The 23,898-nt window shown below is 39.9% G+C and overlaps 1 protein-coding gene across 1 annotated transcript in view; it reads right to left on the minus strand.

The window, feature by feature from the left end:
- Positions 1–4,669: 4,669 nt before the first annotated feature.
- The window catches only part of BRMS1L (BRMS1 like transcriptional repressor), a 39,003-nt gene continuing 19,774 nt past the window's right edge, over positions 4,670–23,898 (minus strand). Inside the window, exons 4-10 of the mRNA XM_081935306.1 lie at positions 19,077–19,156; positions 17,404–17,500; positions 16,409–16,492; positions 15,098–15,162; positions 13,128–13,167; positions 12,335–12,461; positions 4,670–7,076 (exon numbers count right to left, since the gene is read on the minus strand). Of these exons, the coding sequence (XP_081791432.1) occupies positions 6,953–7,076; positions 12,335–12,461; positions 13,128–13,167; positions 15,098–15,162; positions 16,409–16,492; positions 17,404–17,500; positions 19,077–19,156 (617 nt within the window). The 3' untranslated portion in view covers positions 4,670–6,952. The remainder of the gene's footprint in view (positions 7,077–12,334; positions 12,462–13,127; positions 13,168–15,097; positions 15,163–16,408; positions 16,493–17,403; positions 17,501–19,076; positions 19,157–23,898) is intronic.

A 23,898-nucleotide genomic window follows, 5' to 3' on the forward strand; every position in this document is an offset into this window, starting at 1 on the left:
CATTACAGTATTTTTCTTTTTTAATTACATACTCGTAACTATAGCAACTATAAACATAATCATTTTCAGTTCTTATGCTTCAACATGGTGATTTCCTTTCAGCAGAGAGCCGAAGAAATCATCCTTCTTTAGAACTCTGGACATTTTGGTTTCTGAATATCCCTTAATTAGTATGCCATAAGATTAAATCCAGTTGCGCATTTTTTGAAACCAACAAGCTAAATAACTGATGTTGAGCAGATATGGGGAGACAAGAAGCGATGGGAGCATCTATATCTGTTGGCAGGAATTTGCTGCCATCTTCAGGCATCAGTATTACACTATCCCCTGCATTAGAACTACTTGTCAGAAGCAGAGTTTAGTAGACCAAGCTTCTGAATACACTGGAGCTACCTGTAAAAGGAAGTTTTTTAAAATATAAACAAAATACCCTTTGTTTATTTTGTAGTGGGGATAAAAATCAAGCATGTAGCAGCTAAGTATTTAGTATCACTCCTCTTTCTTTTCATATTAGCTTTTAGCATCATTTTACGTTGCTATCAACATTTCTTTTTTAGCTCATGCAACAGAAAGCCTCAAATCCTAAGCCATTCCGAATTGTATTGGTGCCAGGACAAATGGCACTCTTTGAACACTGCAGGATTTTTTAAAATACATTTTATTTTTATACATCTCCAGTCCCCTTTAGCAAGGCAACTGGATATTCTGACAACTTTCCTTTGACATTTGAAATGTGTTGGCAAGAACGGCCCGTAAGCATCAATTTTTCAACATGAATTCCCAGTTCCCTGCAGCCAGATGGTTCATAAGAAGTGGCAATGTCAGAGGGAGGCAACAATATCGTATGTGCCCTCTTCTACTTGAATTTCTAATTCGCCCTGTTTATTCCCCATACTCTGTGCATTGATGTATAGACATTTGAGATCTCAGAACCACTGAACTATATCCTTTAGAGATCCTGGAGCAACGGGGAACTACCAGAGGACTGGAAAAGAGCTGATGTGGTTCCCATCTTCAAAAAAAGGAAAAAAATAGATCCAGGAAATTACAGACCTATCAGTCTGATCTCAAAACCAGGAAAGATTCTGGAAAAGATAATCAAGCAACGAATTAGCGAACACCTAGAAGCAAACAAAGTAATAGCCAAAAGCCAACATGGATTTGTCAAAAACAGATCATGCCAGACTAATCTTATTGCATTCTTTGATAATGTGACAAAATTAGTGGACCAGAGGAATGCCGTCGATATAGTTTACTTGGACTTCAGTAAGGCATTTGATAAGTTAGACCATAACCTACTACTAGATAAAGTAGAAGGATGTGGGTTAGACAGCATCACCACCAGATGGATTCGTAACTGACTGACCAACTGCACTCAACGTGTAGTCCTCAATGGAACTGCATCTTCATGAAGGGAAGTATGCAGTGGAGTACCCCAAGGTTCTGTTTTAGGCCCAGTACTCTTCAACATCTTCATCAATGATTTGGATGAGGGAATAAATGGGGAACTCATCAAATTTGCAGATGACACCAAGCTGGCAGGAACAGCCAACACCCCAGAAGAAAGGCTTAAGGTACAGAAGGATCTTGACAAACTTGAACATTGGGCACTATCTAACAAAATGAAATTCAACGGTGAAAAGAGTAAGGTTCTACATTTAGGCAACAAAAACGAAATGCACAGGTACAGTATAGGTGGTACCTTGCTCAACAGTAGTAACTGTGAAAGGGATTTTGGAGTTCTAGTGGACAACCACTTAAATATGAGCCAGCAATGTGCAGCAGCTGCCAAAAAAGCCAACACAGTTCTAGGCTGCATAAACAGAGGGATATGCAGATCATGTGAAGTGTTAATACCACTTTATAATGCCTTGGTAAGGCCACACTTGGAAGAGGGAGTCAAACTATTCTCCAAGCATCTGAAGGTAGAACAAGAAGCAATGGGTGGAAACTCATCAAGGAGAGAAGCAACTTAGAACTGAGGATAAATTTCCTGACAGAACAATTAATCAGTGGAACAGCTGGCCTCCAGAATTTGTGAAAATCTTTAAGATGATGTTGGATAGCCATTTGTCTGAAACGGTCTAGGGTTTCCTGCTTAGACAGGAGGTTGGACTAGAAGACCTCCAAGATCCTTTCCAACTCTGCTATTGTATTGTATTGTATTGTATATGTGTTGGTTTGATGAGAAGAAAACAATAAAGGATCTTTTGTTAACCAATATTAATGATAACAACTAATGATGGAATGATAATGATAAGGGATACAGTTAATGATATATATATGTACTACCATAACAAAAGGAACTTGGACACAAATTGTAAACAGTGACTTGGAAAAAAAGGGTTTAGAAACTTTGTCAACTTATCTTTATTTAAAATATGTTATAAAGGCTTAAGGTTATTGGATTATTTTTGTAATAATTAATGAAATGCCATCAGATGGTTGTTTTTGTAATGATGGATTATTTTAGGCAAAAGGACACTAAAATAACTTCAAATGAGAGCTATGTTATGTTGATAGTAAGACTCATTAAGAATATTTGATATTTGATATGAATATAAGTAATGACTGTGGAAGAGATGCATGAAAGCTAATTGTAACCAACTGACACACTTTCTACAAGATATAATGTAAGATGATGATTTTTTTGTGTTGTTTGTTTAATAAAAATAAAATTTCTTGCAAAAAAAAAGAAGAAGTGGCAATGTCCTAGCTTTGAATGATCAACTGGGAAAGCAGGGCAGCAGCTCAACATGGAACACGTCATCTGTTGCACTAAATACAAAGTGCACAAACCACTAAGGAAGAGTCTAAAAGGTGATACCTTATGTTATTTTTGTTGTAAATCTCCTGTTCCAGCAGGAGGGAGATAATCCAGAAGGATTTGCAGAAGCAGAGGGTAGGCTGCAAATCCCCCAATTTAACTGTAAAAAAGATAGTGTATCCATGGTGTATTTGATCCAATTATCCTTTTTCCCCAGTCTCAAATAATGTCATTACCCCCTGCCCCCCTCCCCAAGAAGATGCTGTAGCATCTTGGCATTTGGGCAGCAATAGTCCAAAGTAAGAACCTTGACGATGAACAAGCAATCATAAACTTCTCCATTACCCCCAAGATTTGCACAAAGTACCCCCTGAGATATATGAACACTATCTGTTCACAGCCCAGAGGGACAGCCATCTTAGATTGGCTTTTGATTTTGGATCACAAGCGGGATTCTTGAGGTAAAGTTGCATAACAACAATACAAAAGAATCAGTCTGCTCAGAAATGAATAGCAAACAGCTTTAAACAGCTGTAACTAAACAGTGCACAGTGCATTAAGCATGCTGGATTTTCAAACTCTTATCCTTTGCAATTACATTTCAACTAAAAATTCCTTGGTGGGACTCAGCAGGGTGTTCCATCTTAAGCAACTTTTCTTGCTAATACAAATGAACTTTACAAACAAAGTCAGTTGGTTAGACAAACACGGTATAATTAAGTCATTAAGCAGGGTCCTTCTGATTGCTCAGCTCAATCAATAGATTTAAAAATAGTTCAATGGTCTCCCAGCCTTTTTTTTTTCAGAAAAGAATTTGGCTGTCCTTTCCTAGCAGTTACTTAGGATGAGATGTTTCTTAAATAAAATATAAAATAGATTCAGTGAAAGTAAAAAAAAATTATAGAACTCTCCCTCAACTATTGTGGCTAAAAAGAGTTGGCAATGAGCTTAACAAACTAGCTTAAGCAGATAGTTATTAATTCTGAAGATAAACATAGTCAAGAGATAAATAGCACCAGCTTGGTATCTGAAGATTTACATAAATAGCCCCAACAGGAAAGGAGGGGGGAGACACAAAGAAAGTCATTTTAGAGAGAGTGGATGGAAGATATAGTGAGCAATCTGCCAGACTTAATGAGACTAATACTAAACCCGAGTTTTAACCAGAAAACTTATAAAACCATTAAGAGATTGTCCTACACCTTGTACTGTAAACAGTGGTGGGCTACTGTGTGGTCACCCTAGCTTTGATCACTGGCTGGGCCCACCCACCCACCTGTTGTGGCCCGCCAGCGGAGCTATCCGTTTATTACTAACTTTCTGGCTCGTTCCCTCCACCCTTACTGCCCAGCTGAGTTTTGCGCCACCCCTGCTTTTCTCACCGGAGCTGCCTGAGTGGATTACCTGCTTCTTTGAAGCTCCATTTCACTCCCAAAGGAGCATGTGTGAGCGAAGCTAGCATGCACATGCTCACAACCAGCGAACCGCTTGTGAATGTAAGTGCAGTCCACCTCTGACTAGAAAAGGGCCAAGCCCACAAAACCTCATTTCATGGATTACTCCCATGGCAGTAAAAATATAGAAGTATATAACTATGGAAGTGTATAACTTTTATAATTCCTTAGAAGTAATAACATCAAAAGTACGTGCGCTCAAGGAATCAGTGTTGATCTGAAAGGGGTTCCTACTGCATATATAGTTTTTTTCAAGTATTGATCAGCATGCTATTTATATTTTTAAGATACACACAGTAGGGTATTGTGTGTATCTTGACATACCAAACCTATTAGCTCCGCTACACAGTGTGGCATAAGTTTAAAATTCTGCTCTCATGAGATTCTTAAATTCAGTTCCATATTTACAGTATAGAAACCACAGAGACAGTAGGTTTAATTATCTGGATTTTCCATGATGAGTTATTTTATTTATACACTAGGTTAAAAAATACAAATATTTCATCATTACAAAAGAAGCTTTATCAAACTGTGTACATACAGAGGGGTTGTCAAAGCCAACCTGTCATTAATACTTTATATATGTTTGGCTAATATGAGATACGTAGAGTAAGATTACTCCTCTGGGTCAGTTTTCTGCAGACTTTTGGCAATTGTCAAACTGTCTTCCAACATCAGAAAATGCATTTTCATAAAAAGTTGAAAGCAGTTTTGTTGTTTTGAGGGTTAGTAACGGGAACAAAGTAAACTGACAAGCAGAAGAGGTGATAATTTGTTAACTGGCAACTGAGTCCTATTGCCAGTTACACAGAAGCAAGCAAACATGACATGAGCAGGTAACCAACAGTTTTAAGCAATGGGCTAGTCCTCCACAATTCCCTGCCACACTATGCTTGTGGCATACTTTGGGAGGCAAAGAGTTTGTAACACATTGCAGACAAAATGAGACAGATGTGTTTCCAACCTACGGATCTGTACAGAAACAGATGCTGCCGATCCTTCATGCCAGAAACAAAATAAATACATTCCAAGACACACAAAGCCATCTCTGAATAGTGACAGGCACTTTCTGATGAATGACGGTGATATTCTTCTGATTGCCAAAAGCTTGCGCGGTAAGGACTTGAAATGAGAGTTGTCAGAATCAAGACCACGGAATTGAGATTTGAGCAACATTCCCCACAAGACTTTTTAACACTTTAAAAAAAAACATTAAAATGCTTGCCTGCAGCTGATTGGCTGATTCATATATAGCCTTCTGGTATTTACATCTTCCAGGGATGACTGTGTTCACATTTCCATTGTAAAAGAAGTTTCCGTTTTCTTTACATAGCTCCCATTCTTGTCATTACAATGTTTGCTGAGACTATTATTAATTTATCCACGGAACTGCTAGTCAAGACTGTAAGAAAGACTGAGGCCGCCTATTAACAGTCAGATTTAGCACCAATCTAAGCCGAAGCTTCAAACACTTTTGGCAGTTATTTCCATCAGACAAAGTCCCTCTCCTGAAACTTCATCTTAATGGATTTAAAGTGCACAGAAACCACCAAATAATGTCTACTCCCCACACCCACACCACCTTCTTCTATTGCTTCAAACATGTAAAGCTAGAAGATCCTACCTCCATATTAAATTTTACAAATTCAAACCTTCCCAGAATTTTGAAGCAGCAAACATCACATATTTTTTGCCCAATATACAATTTTGAAAGGTTACACTGTGCTTAACTATAGATACATTTCATTATAGGACAATATGCAGTATATGCAGCAGTAAGTTTTGTTATTATTTCATCATTTATTGAATTGGCACTTTTAACTTGAAGAAAAAGACCATTTAATACTACAGGATACAGTGCCATTTGCCTTGAAGCAATGTATTTATGGCTACTTTTTATTTTTGTTATCACAAAGAAACTTGTAACACAAATATAGTAGCATAAATAGGCAAACCCTTCGAGACCTCAACGTTTTGTTGTTTTCAATTAATTTAAAAAATATTTCACTATCAGACTATATCCACGTAACTCCTGCAAAAGGTCATCTATATTTGCAAAATAAGCAAGACTGCTAAAAAGCAAGAGCAAATGCTAGGCAGCAATGGACTTCACAATTACATGATTTCAGATAACTCTACTACTGTCAATTTTATACAACTGTTTTTTAGAGTATAACTATAAAAAGAGAGGTGCCAGAGGTGGAGAAGCCCAGCAGCTCTAACTCACAGGAGCAATGGAAAAGGATGCTGGGAGTTGTAGTTCAGCAACATCTGGAAGCCACAGATCCACATGAAGATACAATATCCAGAAAGAATAGTCCCATGCATCCTTTTTCAATTCTACCACCTCTGCAATTAAGCAAGTTCAAAATTGCCTTGTTGACTGAGTCATACAAGCTGTTAAAAGGAAAAATATAAATAAAAGTGCCTTGTACCTGTATGCACAATTTTAGCTCATATGTGCACAAAGCTTTACAGGACTGCAGTCTTAACCATGAATTCCAGAAAATCCAAAGCTATTTTCTGTGTCACGCATTGAACCCAAATTAGAGGCAAAATGTCATGTTCAACATGATAATGTGTTACCTATTCTAAAACATCTGCATGGAGATTACTTGTACTACTAAAAATACACAGATACGGCCACAAAGATAGATGAGAGCATACAGTAAATACATTTTCCATCTTATGACACTTCAAGCAGGCTAACACTGTCTGGTTAGTTTAATAGTCAGTTGTGATTAGGTCTGATGGAATATTTTCCTTTTTGTAGCTGGGAAATATATAGTTTGGATTTGCTTCCATCAGACCTCTTAAACCACACTTCATCATGGTTAATTGTTGTAATTATAGCACTGAAAAGGAAGAAGGAAAAGAGAAATTAGTGTCCCTATACAACTGTAATTACCCCAACCTGCATGGCAATTGATAAACAGGACTATAATTACTGGTAATAAAACTTTAAAGTATAATAGCAAATGCCTGGAAACTGAAGGAAAATTAACAGATTATTACAATACTAAAAGAATATTCAATATTACTGCATTGGTTTGAAAATAATTCACTTTTTTAAACAGCTTTCCTCTGCCAAGAAAAAACATATATGGACTAGATACAATAAGAGACTAAATAAATAGGGAACACTAATATCCACAAAACTTTTATCTGTTTTGTTGCCTATTTATAGAAATTCTACAATAATCCAAGTATAATCATTAGGTTTGTTTTATTTACAAAACAGTGGCCCAATAAGGTAAAACAGAGCACAAGTGGGAATGCTTATTTCATTTCATCTGTATTTCTTTTTCCTTGGGGTATGCATAAAAAGAGACAGAGACGTGTATACTGGAGGAAGACGTATTTCATGCAGATCATGAAGTATATTGCATCCAGTTTCAACAACAATATGTAAGGCTTACAGCTATAGTTCTTGAAAAGCTAACACAAGGGCTGCAGCATACCACATGAAGAATATTCTTCCCATTATAAACAGATGAATTGGAAAATAAAACAATAAAAAAATTGCTTGAAGTGGAAATAAAAAAAGCATCGAGCTGCAAGTTTTCCATATTCTATATTCCACTAAGAGCCTTGGTGGCACAGAGGTTAAAATGCAGTATTGTAGGCTAACTCTACCCACAGCCTGGATTTCAATCCTGATGGGACTCAAGGTTGACACAGATTTGACAGGAAGTTCTCCAGCTGGACAGATGTGGGGAATGTGAGCTCTGAAGAGCCTCACGTGAACCCTGTATGACAAACCAACTCCGGGGATCCTTTTTTGGATCAAAACCCCCCATGGACGGGGGGGCGAAGGGGAAGTGTCTCATCAGACTTAGGGGGAGGCAACAGAGCCCTCGCAGGTCGGAGATTTGCCCTCTGGATCGGAGTGGGGGCGGCAGCATGGCTGATAAGAAGCTGACTTCCAGTCAAAGCTGATGAACAGGAGGGCGAGGAAGAGATGAAAGACAGGTAAGAAAAATAATCTAACCCACAGCTATAAATCGAACTTGAAAAAGGCAAATAATCTTGAGAGCATAAATAATGTTGATGGTCAGATCGGGATTTTTTTTTTCCAAAAGAAAGAAAGAAAGAAAGAAAAGGAAAATGGAGGTGTGAAACACTATAGCCCCTCCCCCCCAGAGCCATTTGTTTGAAACAATTCGGACAGAAAGGGAGAAAGCAGAGAAGTGACAAACCCACTCAAATACTAATTCTAAATTTGGCTTCTGGCTTGAAAAGATCGTGTTTTTAAGAGAGTCTAGGAGCGTGAAGATTTATTTAATCCGAGTGTTTTTTTTTAAACTAACATATTTTAAGTAATTCCAATTAATCAGAGATGGAATGCAGGAGAAAGATCAAGAAAAAGCAATATCTCCTCACTGACAACTGATAACCTAATCTTGACTGTGTGGGAAATTCTAATTAACCAACTGCCATAAATCAGAACTTGGAAAAGCAGGAGGCCCAAGCTTGTTCCAATTAATATATTTTGAGCAGCTATGACTAACAAGAGATGAGGAGTGGTAAGGAAAGGAAATAATAACAGAGCCAAGAACTGGGAAATACAATGGGTTTTTTTTTCTTCCTTTTTTTTTTCTACAAAAGATTAAAATGGATCCAGTTTCTCTTCCGGTTTCACAGTAGTTGAATTAACTAAATTTCAGGTGGACCAGAACCTCGAAATAAGACTTGTATAACTAACTGCAAGTTTGGAACTGGACATTAAGGAAGAACAAAAGACCAAGATGGCTCCAGTCTTCTCCATAGCAGCTGAAGTAGATAAATTTAAGGTGGATCAGAACTCCAAAATAAGAACTGTATAACTAACTGTAACTTTGGAACTGGACATCATGGAAAGCTGGGAATTTGAAGAACTACGTGAAATTATTAAAAAATATGCAAAAATCATTAAAATCAAGCCTAAATAGAATTCTGAACCCAGAGAAGCAGATATCTAAAGAAAAAAGCGAAGAAGGAGGGGGGCAAGATAATGAAGGGGTAGAAATGGAGGGAAATAAAAAGCAGACAAAAAACTCCATTGGTCTTGGCAGTTGTATAAGGAAAATTGGAAAAGGGGGAGGTGTCCCAACAAAAGGGAATAAAAAGCAGACAAAGATACAATACTGTAGCAGAGTTGGAAGGGATCTTGGAGGTCTTCTAGTCCAACTCCCTGCCTAGACAGGAAACTCTATACCGTTTCAGACAAATGGCTATCCATTTGCGGTTGGTCAGCCAGTTACGAATCTATCTGGTGGTGATGCTGTCTAACCCACATTCTTCTACTTTATCTAGTAGTAGGTTATGATCTACCTTATCAAATGCCTTACTGAAGTCTAAGTAAACTATATCAACGGCATTCCTCTGGCCCACTAATTTTGTCACATTATCAAAGAATGCAATAAGATTAGTCTGGCATGATCAACCACATGGCTGACCAACCACACTCAACGTGTAGTCCTGGCTGACCAACCACACTCAACGTGTAGTCCTCAATGGAACTGCATCTTCATGGAGGGAAGTATGCAGTGGAGTACCCCAAGGCTCTGTTTTGGGCCCAGTACTCTTCAACATCTTCATCAATGATTTGGATGAGGGAATAAATGGGGAACTCATCAAATTTGCAGATGACACCAAGCTGGCAGGAATAGCCAACACCCCAGAAGATAGGCTTAAGGTACACAAGGATCTTGACAAATTTGAACATTGGGCACTATCTAACAAAATGAAATTCAATGGTGAAAAGAGTAAGGTTCTACATTTAGGCAACAAAAACGAAATGCACAGGTACAGTATAGGTGGTACCTTGCTCAACAGTAGTAACTGTGAAAGGGATTTTGGAATCCTAGTGGACAACCACTTAAATATGAGCCAGCAATGTGCAGCAGCTGCCAAAAAAGCCAACACAGTTCTAGGCTGCATAAACAGAGGGATGGAATCAAGATCACCTGAAGTGTTAATACCACTTTATAATGCCTTGGTAAGGCCACACTTGGAATACTGCATTCAATTTTGGTCATCATGTTGTAGAAAAGATGTGGAGACTCTAGAAAGAGTGCAGAGAAGAGCAACAAAATGATTAGGGCACTGGAGACTAAAACATATGAAGAATGGTTGCAGGAACTGGGTATGTCTAGTTTAATAGAAAGGACTAGGGGAGACATGATAGCAGTGTTCCAATATCTCAGGGGTTGCCACAAAGAAGAGGGAGTCAAACTATTCTCCAAGGCACCTGAGGGTAGAACAAGAAGCAATGGGTGGAAACTAATCAAGGAGAGAAGCAACTTAGAACTGAGGAGAAATTTCCTGACAGTGAGAACAATTAATCAGTGGAACAGCTTGCCTCCAGAAGTTGTGAATGCCCCAACACTGGAAGTCTTTAAGAAGATGTTGGATAGCTATTTGTCTGAAACGGTATAGGGTTTCCTGCCTAGGCAGGGGGTTGGACTAGAAGACCTCCAAGGTCCCTTCCAACTCTACTATTGTATTGTATTGTATTGTATTATAAGATACAGAAGGATCTTGACAAACTTGAACATTGGGCACTATCTAATAAAATGAAATTCAATGGTGAAAAGAGTAAGGTTCTACATTTAGGCAACAAAAATGGAATGCACAGGTACAGTATAGGTGGTACCTTGCTCAGTAGTAGTAACTGTGAAAGGGATCTTGGAGTCCTAGTGGACAACCATTTAAATATGAACCAGCTGTGTGCAGCAGCTGCCAAAAAAGCCAACAGAGTCCTAGGCTGCATAAACAGACGGATGGAATCAAGATCACCTGAAGTGTTAATACCACTTTATAATGCCTTGGTAAGGCCACACTTGGAATACTGCATTCAATTTTGGTCATCATGTTGTAGAAAAGATGTGGAGACTCTAGAAAGAGTGCAGAGAAGAGCAACAAAATGATTAGGGCACTGGAGACTAAAACATATGAAGAATGGTTGCAGGAACTGGGTATGTCTAGTTTAATAGAAAGGACTAGGGGAGACATGATAGCAGTGTTCCAATATCTCAGGGGTTGCTACAAAGAAGAGGGAGTCAAACTATTCTCCAAGGCACCTTAGGGTAGAACAAGAAGCAATGGGTGGAAAGTAATCAAGGAGAGAAGCAACTTAGAACTGAGGAGAAATTTCCTGACAGTTAGAACAATTAATCAGTGGAACAGTTTGCCTCCAGAATTTGTGAACGCCCCATCACTGGAAATCTTTAAGTAAATGTTGGATAGCCATCTGTCTGAAACGGTACAGGGTTTCCTGACTAGCAGGGGGTTGGACTAGAAAACCTCGAAGGTCCCTTCCAACACTATTGTATTGTATATGTTAAAATTAAATATGTATATTGAAAAGGAATTATAAATACCATGAACATAAAATGGAGCTTGCGCAGAAGCTGAAATACACCAAGTAAATGAGATGAAGAATGTGAAGTAGAGGACAGAGGTAAGGGAAGAAGAGAGGGATAGGAGAGAGGGCAAGGGGGGGAAGCAGGAGAGAAAGGAGGAATGAAAAGGGGAGAGAGGAGAAGGGGAGAGGAAGGGGAAGTAGAGAAGAGAATGATAGAGGGAAGAAAGGAGGTAGTGGGAGAGAGGGAGAAGAAAGTGATGGATAAGTTACAAATATGGTGTATGGAGAGCAGAAGAGCAAATAATTGTTTTTGGGAGTTGATGGTAAGATGAATTGATGTAAGCATTTAATAATACAATATGATGTTGGCTATGTAATAGTATACATATATATGTTATGAAAATGAAAAATAAAAAGCTTTATTAAAAAAAAGGCTGACACAGCCTTTTATCCCTCCAAGGTCAGTAAAATGAGGATCCAGATTTGGGGGCAATATGCAAATAATGCTTCTACATTGTAGAGCACCCGATGAATTCTACAAAGTACTATGGGGCAGTATATAAGCCCAAATGCTATTGCTATTGTGGTGATACTATCCTGCTTTACTATCTGGCTGATGCATCCTAAGGATGCTTTACTATGAACTCTCACCCTCCCCAGCTACACAACTGTTATGCCCAAATTAGCTACATATGCCTAAACCACTTAATACAGTAGGGGGGAAAATCTTTGAAGTGTATTAAATTTATTTTTAAAAAATCATACCTTGTAGGGCATTCATCTTTTCGATCAATACATATTGTCTGTCCACGTCCATACCATTCCCCATTATAGTAGAGTTTTCCTTCCTCAGATCGTGTACTGTGTAGGTGTTTTTCCATCTTGACTGGTGCTGAAAAGAGGCAGTATAAACAATGCCAATGAAATGTAACAGTTGCTTTAAGAAGTTAACCAATTTCTTTCTACTTTACATCCTGTTAATACATGCATGAGTGATTTTACCTTCCGCTCTTAAGCAGAAAGAGATTGCAGATTCTTACTGAAAATGCATCCATAAGAATAAATTTTCTTGAGTCAGCTATGTAATAGTTAGCTTGGGATGCAAACTTTGTCTATTGCTGGATAAATGTTATTCATATTATAAGAATGTCCAAAGTTATTATTATTTTTAATAAACCCATTCATTGATTGATTTAGTTACCACCTGCCTCAGATCAACTCTTCTCAACTTTCCAAAATAAATTGCCCTCAAGTCATCAAGGCCACAAATCAGTTTCCCATTATTGTCTTTTTTGTATTTAAACCTTACATTCAGCTAATCGCCAGAAACTGCAGCCTAGCTTTTAGGGTGGAAAAGGAAATAGAAAGTGAGAAGGAAGCCATTGTAGATATTGGTACTCTGTAAAGGATTACAGCCAGTAAAAGGGGAACTGACTGCATCATCAGTGAATTCATGGTCACAGTGCCTCTGCTTTTTAGCCGCAGTGGAGTAGGGCATGATAGTCATAATTGGCTACTCTATGAATTAACTGTAAAAGAGTAAAGAAAGTTGCCTTACGTTCTGCTTTCACTCTATGTGGTCCCAATGTAGCCATTGCCTGAAATTTAAAAAAAAGTTTTCATTTTTTTAAAAAATCATTCTTTAGCAAGCTATCTTCTAAAGAAATTTTTATTTTAAAGAACAATTCCATGGCAACTCCTGTGAAACCAATATATGGACACATAGACAACTTATTCTGAAGAAGTGTGTATATTGCAATTGGATAGCATAGTGATTAGAGCACTGGCCTTTGATATGGGAGAAGCTCAGGGCTTGAATCTCAGTTGGTACTTATCTTACCAGTAGAGGTCCTTGGGGAAAGACTTCCCCAACCTTTCACTAGCCTACCTCAGGATATGGGTGATATGACCCAGGAAAGTCATGCCAGATCAGATATCCCCTAGATCAGTGATGGCGAACCTTTTTTGGCTCGTGTGCCACAAGTGGGGGGAGTGCAGGGGGGTCGAGTGCGGGCGTGCCGCACCCATAATGCAACATGCGACCCCCCCAGTGCGCATGCGCACACAACGTGGAACCCCCCCATTTTTACATGTTTTTGCCCTCCCCAGGTTCCAGGGGCTTTATAGGAGCCTGGGGAGGGCGAAAAGAGCCTCCCCTGATGCCCCGGAGGCCCTCCGGAGGCTTCAGGGACTGTCCGGAGGCTTCCCTGAAGCCTTCGGAGCGCTTAAAACCACCCTCCGAGCAAACCGGAAGTGACTTCCGGGTTGCTCGGAGGGTCATTTTAAGCGCTCCGAAGGCATCAGGGAAGCCTCAGACGGTCCCTGAAGCCTTCGGAGCGCTTAAAACCACCCTCTGAGCAAACCGGAAGTGACTTCCGGGTTGCTCGGAGGGTCGTTTTAAGCGCTCCGAAGGCATCAGGGAAGCCTCGGACGGTCCCTGAAGCCTTCGGAACACTTAAAACAACCCTCCGAGCAACCCGGAAGTCACTTCCGGTTTGCTCGGAGGGTGGTTTTAAGCGTTCCGAAGACTTCAGGGACGGTCCCTGAAGCCTCCGGGGGGGCGGGGGAGGCTCTTTTCGCCCTCCCCAGGCTCCTATAAAGCCTCTGGAGCCTGGGGAAGGCGAAAAATAGCTTTTAAAAAGGTGAACCTAGGTGGCCAGCGCGCGCAAGTGGCACGCGTGCCATAGGTTCGCCATCACGGCCCTAGATTAATGAGGTCTGAAACAGATGTTGCAGAACCAGGACAATCTGATGAAAAGTGGGCTACTGGAATAAACCATACACGGAAAAAATAAGAGAACCTGGAATGCTACTAAAACAGTAGACCGAATGAAAGCAGATGATTATGCTAGATGATTATTTTCTTTCTTGTTTCAAATGCAATGGTACTTTGGTACATAACTGCTTCAAAACCTATTGAAATTGGTACTTGAAGCATTTTGACATCAAAATGTTGTCCGGGTATTCATTATTTGTGTGGTACTCAATGCGCTGGAATAGGAAAAGTGGGATGGCTGCAGAGAGTGGACAGGAAATCAACCATGCCAGAAAAGTTGCTGAAAAAGGAAGAGGGGAACAACCGCAGAGGGCAGACAGGAAATTGGCTCTGCTGGGAAGGTCGCTGATATAGGAAAAGGACAGACCGGAAGTCCATTTCAGCCAAAACAAAAGATGATGTGGTTAAGTCATGTGGTTTGTTTTTAGTACTTGTTGTGCCTCGTGGAACCAATTAACAATTATTCGTGTAAACCACCTTGAATCGCCATGAGCGAGTAGGCAGCAATATACATTTTCTAAAATAAATAAACAAACAACTACTGAGGTACTACTGTAACTGAATATATACACACATTTTGTAGGAGCAACCTATGAATACACCATCAAACCAATCAATACGACACACCATCATATATCTCTCTTCCCACAAAATAGTTACAGGATCATCTTTTTCTTTATTTGCATAGTCTAAAAATGGGCATATGACGACTTGTAAATATTTTAAAACTAGTCACTTAAAAATGTACATACCTTCCTTATTGTTGTCCAATCTTCAAGTATATCAAGATCCTGTAGCATATACACAATATAGGGCCGTTAATATGTTAAGGACGTTGTACTTTTTCCAAAATGGATCACATTTTTTAAAAAATCTGTGTCATCCCTACCAACTGGATCAAACCAGAAATCAACTGCATAAGAAGGCTAAGATTACGTTGTATAAATTCATAAAATATTTCCCCACATTTATTTTCAAGCAGAGATTAAAATTAATAGGGAAGCTTTTCATTTTATAGCATATAGTATTATATCCTTTCAAGCTGGAAGGGAAAAAAATCTGGAAATCTTTTTCTGGAAAAAATCTGATCCACACATACACATAAAAGTCCTAAACCAGTGAAAAGAAATTTGGGATAGATGTGTTCATAACAAGATGTCAGCACCAATCTTTTTATTACTCTATAAATGACAATATTTAGAGGGGTTAATATTATGATACTATATTGTTCACACTAGACATATAGTAACTACAGTGGTCAAATTTATCCTAAGGCTCTATTAAAATATACCGCATTTTTCAGAGTATAAGACACACCTTTTTTCCCCAAAAAAGGTGAAAATCTGGATGCATCTTATACATTGAATACAGCCTGCAGAGTGCAAACTTTTTTTAAAAAAAAATTACCTCTTCAAAATCATGGTGCATCTTATACTCCAGTGTGTATTATACTCCGAAAAATATGGTAATGCTCATGATTTTGTCATAGTCTCAAACTACCGTCCTATGTTTCCCTACACTTTTTAGGAAAGGTGACGAATAAGCAACAATGTAACTGAACTGACTATACCCAGTAGTTAAGTTATAAAAAATGAGAGCTAATTTTGTGTGGTGGTTAAAGTAGCAGGCTAGAAACCAGGAGCCTGTGCGTTCTAGTCCCTTCTTAGGCACAAAAGTCAGATTGTAATCTTGTTACAATCACTTTCTCTCAGTCTAGAAATAACTGAATGGCAAAGCCCTCTGAAATCTTGCCAAAAGTCCTTGCAGGGTCTAGTCCAGGGAGGCATCAAAAGTCAACAATGATTCAAAGGCACCAAAAGGAAAAAAAAAGTTACGTTTATAAAAATTCTTGACTTGTAATTAGAAAGGCATGGAGAGATAGGTTGAACAGCGTTGATGCAAACTAAAATTAATTTGATTTTCTTTTTCTTTAGTCTTATCTCCTGAGTTTCATTAATTTTGCTTACTGCTTCTTGCTGTTTTTCAATGCTTTGCACAATGTTTCTTATTCCAAAATAGAATAGCATGATGAATGTATGTTTATGGAAGCTGCTAAAGGATATCTGAAACAACAACAGGTTTCTTCTTCTCTGGACTAAATAGATCCTTTCTTTTTTTCCTAGATTGAAGTTCATCATTCCATAACTCTAAGAAAGACGGAAAAAATGTTGCAATTACACCTTTTTAATCCCACAATTCATAGGTTAAGCCCTTCAAAAAAGACAAACTTCTACATTTGGGGAAAAATCAGATTCATATCTTAAATCGTATTTAAGAAATTATGAGGACTATTTTAAAACAGGAAGAAACGAAGTTTCCCAAACCACCACAAGTGTGTTTATTTTCCCTTATTCCACCACACTTTCTTCCTCTCTTTCAAAAACTACCCACCTTCAAATAGGTCAGGGGTTTGGAGAATGGTGAATCATTTTTATTCATGCATCCTTTAAGTCAGGGTTCCCCAAAGCGATCAATATCAATCCCGAAGGATCAATGAGATTATCCAGGGGTCTGTCATTATTGTTATTGATACTATCATTAGTGAAAGTAGTACTTATTAAGTTATTTTCATATAATAAATATTTGAGGATCAATGAAAAATCTGAAATTTCATGAAAGGGTCAATCAAAGTGATTGGGGACCCCTGTTTTAGGTTAATTTTAAGTATAGAAAGCAACAGAGAACAAACTTGAGGTCTCACTAAGAGGCATGAGCTAACTCAATCTTTCTTAACCTCAGCAAGTTTAAGATGGGTAAACTTCAATATTCATCATGCTAGCTCCGGAATTCTGGGAGTTGAAGTCCACCCATCTTAAAGTTGCTTTGGTGGAAAAACAATGAGCTAGCTGATCAAATTTTTGAGGTAGAATGCAGAAGTAAATCTAAAAACATAACTTAAGACCCTTAATTCTTCTCAATTTGCTTTGTAGACAAAATAGCAGTTCCAAAGATAAACCAAGTAAGTGCTATAATTCACTGCAATCTTTATTACATAGATTCTAATTAATTTGGGTAGTGACTCATTCATTCAAACATTATCTGTTGAATAGTAATTTACCTGAGGTAATGTCAATACTATGTCGGTCTTCTTCAAGTCGTCTGATTTTCTCTTCTAGTTCACTCTGAACAGTATCATATAACAAGAGCTTTTCACTCTGAAAGGAAAAATTAATAGGGTATTCCCATTGAAAGTTCATGAACACTTACATGAAGCAGATAACATCCTCCAAATATGGTAGAGATGTTCTCGTTCCACAGAAATTCCAAGTGGGTATATGTCATTTTAAGCATTAAAAGGGATTTTCTTGTCCCAAGTACTATTTAAACTCCATAAAATAAAATAAAATCTAATTTCATAAGTATGGAAAATGAAAACCCACTAAACACAACAATAAGAACAGAAAAAGAGAAGTGTATGCGTTTTCAGTAAAACAGATTCCCTAAACAGGGAATTGCAGGCTTCTGTTAATGTAACCTTATAATAAAGTAAAATTAGTTAACCTAGGTGTACTTCCTTGAAAGGCTCACATGGTTTATCAAATTGGCAATAAATTGTGTCCCAATGCCTTCTGCCTTATTAGCATCAGATTCTGATTTGGAGAGAGGCTTTAAGCAGTTTCTTGGTTCACTGAAAACAAAAGGCTATGTTATCAGATATTTCATCAAAAGTAGATGGGGATACAAGATTACGGGAAATAAGTGAAATAAATTGTTACAATTTGTCCCCGCTCATTTATCCATCAAATGTGCATTCTGCTGTAATTGATTAAAGACTATATATAGTCCAAGATTATTACAATATAATTGGGCTTTACCATCATAAATAGAAATCTTATAACTGCTCTTGGTGCTTTTAAGAATTATTTTAATACTACAAAAATCATATATGCTACATAAACAACTTTGGGAGGGTGTGTGTAGAATTTACTGTTAGGCTTCATGAAAGCTCTATCATCTTGTAAAACAATGTTTTGTTTCATTCTTTCATATAATTTCTATCTTGGCAAATGACACTGAGCAGCTCACAATTCAGAAACATATGTTACAACTAAATTCTTAAAAACATTTAAAAAACAATAAAAACAGTAAAACCATTATTACACTAAAATATTAGTGTATTATAGCTGTGTGCCTAATTTTTTGTTAGAAAAAAACAAATTCCATTCATTACTCTGATATCATTTAATAATACTAAATAGCTTATAAACAAATTGAAATAAATAGTATTTGAATGGGTTTTTTTTCCCCTTCCTGAGTATGCAATTTATATGCCAGATCACAGAAGTGTTTCTTGAAACTAAAACTGCACCCAAAATATGCAAAATGTGGTTTAGGTGATGTTATAAAGCTGATACATATCTTAAAATAGCCTGGTTATAATTTATTCAGGATGTATATTATTTCTTAAGTATACAAAAGCTGGATCCAACTGATTCATTATAGGCTTTCAACATAACCGCAAAAACAACAACAACAACAACAACAATAATAATAATAAAATAAACTTGAAGCAAGAATTTCACAAAAAGAGTTAGTATGACTGACAAAGCTGTCAAGATATTTTAAAGCAACCTGACTTTTTTGTAGATAAAGTATATAATAAAATTTGTAAGTGTATAATATTTTCAAATTGTTCTTCAACTATATAGCTTAGTGTAGTGAGTTTATTACCTCAGCACTAACTACAATCAATTATAGACAGATTAAAACATTTCCAGCTCAAAACAGTACCTCACAATGCTGTCGGGAAGCCTGAATTTCACATTCATACTTGTTTTTCACAGATTCCAAGCAGAGTTCTCTGTAGATACCTACAAATAAACATTCATTTAATATTAATAGGAGAAGGGCATCATGGAATGTATTTCTAAGTCAGTCTAAAAATTCCCTACAGGCAACAGTGGGATTTATAAACAAGATTTGCTTTACATCTCCATTTGTGCAAAACCTAAATTAGTTTTAATCCCAATCCAATGAGATATCTGCACTGGCTTTTACAAAGCTCAAGTGCTGCTTTGAAAGTTATAAATCTTAACATTATCTGTAAGAATCTTTGCTATTTTACTGAAAACTTATAGGATTTGAGCACTGGTTGAATTAATATTAACCTATTGTTAGACTTGCCCAGTGAACATTAATTCAGACCAGCAACATGGGCAGCCATTATTTTATTTATTCTTTTATTTATTTATTTAAACTTATTAGTCGCCCCCTCTCCCCACAGGGACTCGGGGCGACGTACACAAGCAACAGTCAGCACAGTGTCATACAGAGGAGGTAAAAAATAAATAAATAATTACAATACTGAAAAAGGTTAAAACCCCAATAACATTAATAGTTTAAAAACTAAAATTGACAATTAAAAATGACCTAGGGGTGGAAAAGTTGTCGAATTATGCCAGGCCGGCTAGCCGAAACAGGTGGGTCTTCAGTTTACTGCGGAAGGAGCGGAGATCGGTTGTTGTTCTAATGTCTGGGGGGAGGTCGTTCCAAAGGGTAGGGCCCGCCACAGAGAAGGACCTACTCCTGGGCACCGCCCTCTGACAATCTCTAGAGGACGGCACCCGGAGGAGACCCTCTCTGTGTGAGCGAATGGGTCGCAGGGATGTATGGGGCAGGACACGATCCCGCAGGTAACTAGGCCCTATGCCATGGAGCACTTTGAAGATGGTAACTAACACCTTAAAGCGCACCCGGTAGGCCACAGGAAGCCAGTGCAGCTCGCGCAGGAGCGGTGTTATATGGGAGAACCTCGATCTCCCCATAATTACCCGCGCGCCTGCATTCTGGACCAACTGCAGTCTCCGGGTGCACCTCAAGGGGAGCCCCATGTAGAGAGCATTACAGTAGTCCAGGCGAGACGTCACCAGCGCGTGAGTGACTGTGTGCAGGGCCTCCCGGTCCAAAAGGGGTCGCAATTGGCGCACCAGGCGAACCTGGTGGAACGTCCCCCTCGCCACGGCTGCCACATGATCTTCCATAGCCAGCCGGGCATCAAGGAGGACGCCCAAATTGCATGCCCGTTCCACCGGGGCTAATTGTTCATCCCCGATGGCCAGCGATGGAATGTGCTGGTTGTACGGGGGTGCCGGAAGCCACAGCCACTCTGTCTTGGAGGGGTTGAGCTTGAGCCTGTTGTCACCCATCCATTAAAGTTTATAGTCCATTTACTAATTGAACAACCCTTCTTCCCCCATGTTTTTGAAATTCTACATCATTTGTTGCATGGCCTGAAAAAATCAAAATCAAAAGGAAAGCACTGATGGTAAACAGTTTGGAGAGTGAGAACAAGTGGCATATAATGCAATCTTAATTCCAAAAACCAAGATTCAGAAAACTTTCTTCCCTCCCTCTCCTCCGTCCTTCCTTGAGATAATGATGATCACAATGACACCAATACAGATAGGTTTCTGACAACTCTGAAAAGCACCACTGAATTTCTCCAACAACCCTGAAATGTTTGTCTTTCTGTCTTCCTTGTTTGCTACTTGCTCTATACAACTAAGAGTGGCGGCGGCGCAGTGGTTAGAATGCAGTAAAGATAAAGGTTCCCCTCACACATATGTGCTAGTCGTTCCGGACTCTAGGGAGCGATGCTCATCTCCGTTTCAAAGCCAAAGAGCCAGCGCTGTCTGAAGAAATCTCTGTGGTCATGACTAAATGCCGAAGGCCCATGGAACGCTGTTACCTTGCCACCAAAGTGGTCCCTATTTTTCTACTTGCATTTTTACAATCTTTCGAACTGCTAGGTTGGCAGAAGCTGGGACAAGTAACGGGAGCTCACTCTATTACACAGTGCTAGGGATTCGAACCGCCGAACTATCAACCTTTCTTATCAACAAGTTCAGCAACTTAGCCACTGAGCTACTGCGTCCTGTTTTAGAATGCAATATTGCAGGCTAATTCTGCCTACTGCCAAGAATTTGATCCTGACGGTCTTGAGGTTGATTCAGCCTTCCACCCTTCCAAAATCAATAAAATGAGAACCCAGATTGTTGTTGGGGGCAATAGGCTGACTCTGTAAAGCACTTAGAAGGGCTGGAAAGCACTATGAAGTGGTATATAAGTCTAAGTGCTCCTGCTATGCTATTGAATGGAGGAACCACTTCCTTGTAGAAAGCAAATAAGAAATCAGCCCTTGACCCTTGCCTGCTATACACCTGATAGGCAGTAAAAACAAAACAAAACCAATCCACTTGGGTTTTTTTCTTTCTGAGTGAAGAAACAGACTGTATAGAAGGGAGAATGGGTGTTGGTTCTTACCTGATATGCTCATTTTCTGGTCGAGTAGAGGCAGCAGCCAAACTGGGTATGCTCCGTCCATTAACCAATCGGACTGAGTCTACACTTATGATGTGTATACACTTATGATGAGCGTATCAAGTAAGAACCAACGTCCATTTTCCTATTATCGTAGAGACAGCAGCCAGACTGGGACGTACCAAAGACTGGGCTGCCCACTAGGGTGGGAAATTGTAAACAAGGTCCGTTAGGGCGCAAGCACTTGTTGTAGCACCCTGTGCCCAAAAGTCGTATCAGCCAACTGGTACTTTTCCAACTTGTAATGATGTATGAAGACTGTGGGAGACGCCCAGGGGGCCGCACAGCAGGCTTCTTCCAAGGTGGCTTGAGAGGACCAAGCCACAGATGTTGCAGTGCTGCACGTAGAGTGACCTGTAATGTTTGCAGGGAACTGTATGGATTGAAGTTCATAATACAGCTTAATACAGGCTCTTATCCAGCGCCCCAGACTAGACGATGAAGCCTTGATACCTAAGGAGGCCTGGCGAAAGGAGATGAAGAGAGCTTCCGAGTGGCAGAATGAGGCGGTGCAGTCGATGTGGATCTTGACGGCATGACGTACGTCAAGAGTGTGCCACTTGCACTCCCTCTCGTGACGGGGAGATGGACAGAAATCAGGCAAGGTCAACTCCTGACCTCGGTGGAAACAGCTATTGACCTTCGGTATAAATGTCGGGTCCAGTCTTAAGACAACTTGGTCTGGATGCAACATGCACAAGTCATGCCTGACTGAAAGAGCAGCCAAATCAGAAATATGTCTGGCTGAGGTTACAGCCACCAAAAGCAGCGTTTTAAAGGACAACAGTTTCAACGAAGTGGATCTCATAGGTTCAAAGGGCGCGGCAGTCAAAGCCTCTAGGACACGAGGCAAGTCCCAAGTCAGATATCTATGTATGGCAGGGGGCCGCAGGTTGGACGCTCCATAGAGAAATCTCCGGATCAAGGGGTGAGAAGGTAGATGTTCGGATGCCAGGCCATCCAGAACAGAGGCCAGAGCGGCCACCTGTCAGCATAGCATGTTAGGGGTAAGTCCCTGATCAACCCCCCTCTGCAGGAAGTCCAGTATCTGAGGAATGGATGCCCTAAGTGGGTCAACAGTCTGGTTGGAACACCACAGAGCAAAAGTATGCCACATGGTGTCATCAATGCGGTTAGTAGAGCTTCTGCGTGACGCCTGAATGGTAGCAATGACGTTGAGGGAGATGTTATCTGCTGTTAAAGTTTACCGCTCAATTGCCATGCGGTTAACTGCAGCCACTGGGGGTCAGGATGATGAACTGACTCTTGGTGTAGAGACAGGAGACCGTGGAATGTGCCATGGGGTGGAGATTGACAAAGTCACTAGGTCGGCATACCAAGGCCAGCGTGGCCTATTCGGCGCTAGCAACAACAGTTCTGCCTCCTGCTCCAGCATTTTTTGAATTACCCTCTAAATGAGGGGAAGGGGAGGAAATGCATACAGGAGACCCCTGAGCCACTGGCATCTGAGAGTGTCTACTCCTGTCAGGGGGTTCATGAACCTCGAGTAATACCGGGGTACCTGGTTGTTGTCTGCCGTTGCGAACAGGTCTAGGACTGGGAGCCGAACCATAGTGTCAGTCGATGGAAGAGGCTGGGATGACTGGTCCACTCCGCCTGATCTATCATTGTCTGGCTCAGCCAATCTGCTTAGATGTTGGAGACCTCTGCTATATGTTCTGCCCTGAGAGATGACAGGTGAGATTCTGTCCACTGGCACAATAGGTTGGATTCCTGCATCAGGGACCAGGAACGAGTCCCCCCCTGTCTGTTTATGTGTGCCTTGGTCGTGGTATTGTCCATGAGGACTAATATGTGATGGGCCTGAACTCTGTGGTGGAAGTGTCTGAGGGCGAGGCGAACCGCCCACAATTCTAGCCAATTTATACTGTTTTGGCTCTCTTCGAGGGACCACTGACCCTGAGCCACTAGGTCCTGCATGTGTGCCCCCCATCCTGTCAGACTTGCATCCGTCGTAAGTGTGAGACGGCATGGCTCTCTGAACAAAGTCCCTTGCAAAATCGCCAGGGACTGCCACCATTTGAGAGAGTGTAATACCTGTCTGGGAAGGTGGACCCTGAGAGGAGAGCTGCTCCTGTCAGCCTTTTGATGTGGAAGCATGAACCATTGAAGGCTCCTGCTGTGAAACCTGGCCCATGGGACTTGCCCAAGACTTGGGAGATAAGAAGAAGGGATGCCTTGTATAGACGTATAGATGCCTTGTATAGACTTC

The sequence above is a fragment of the Natrix helvetica genome (assembly GCF_964273705.1).
Source record: "Natrix helvetica genome assembly, chromosome: 1".
Lineage (NCBI taxonomy): Eukaryota > Metazoa > Chordata > Lepidosauria > Squamata > Natricidae > Natrix > Natrix helvetica.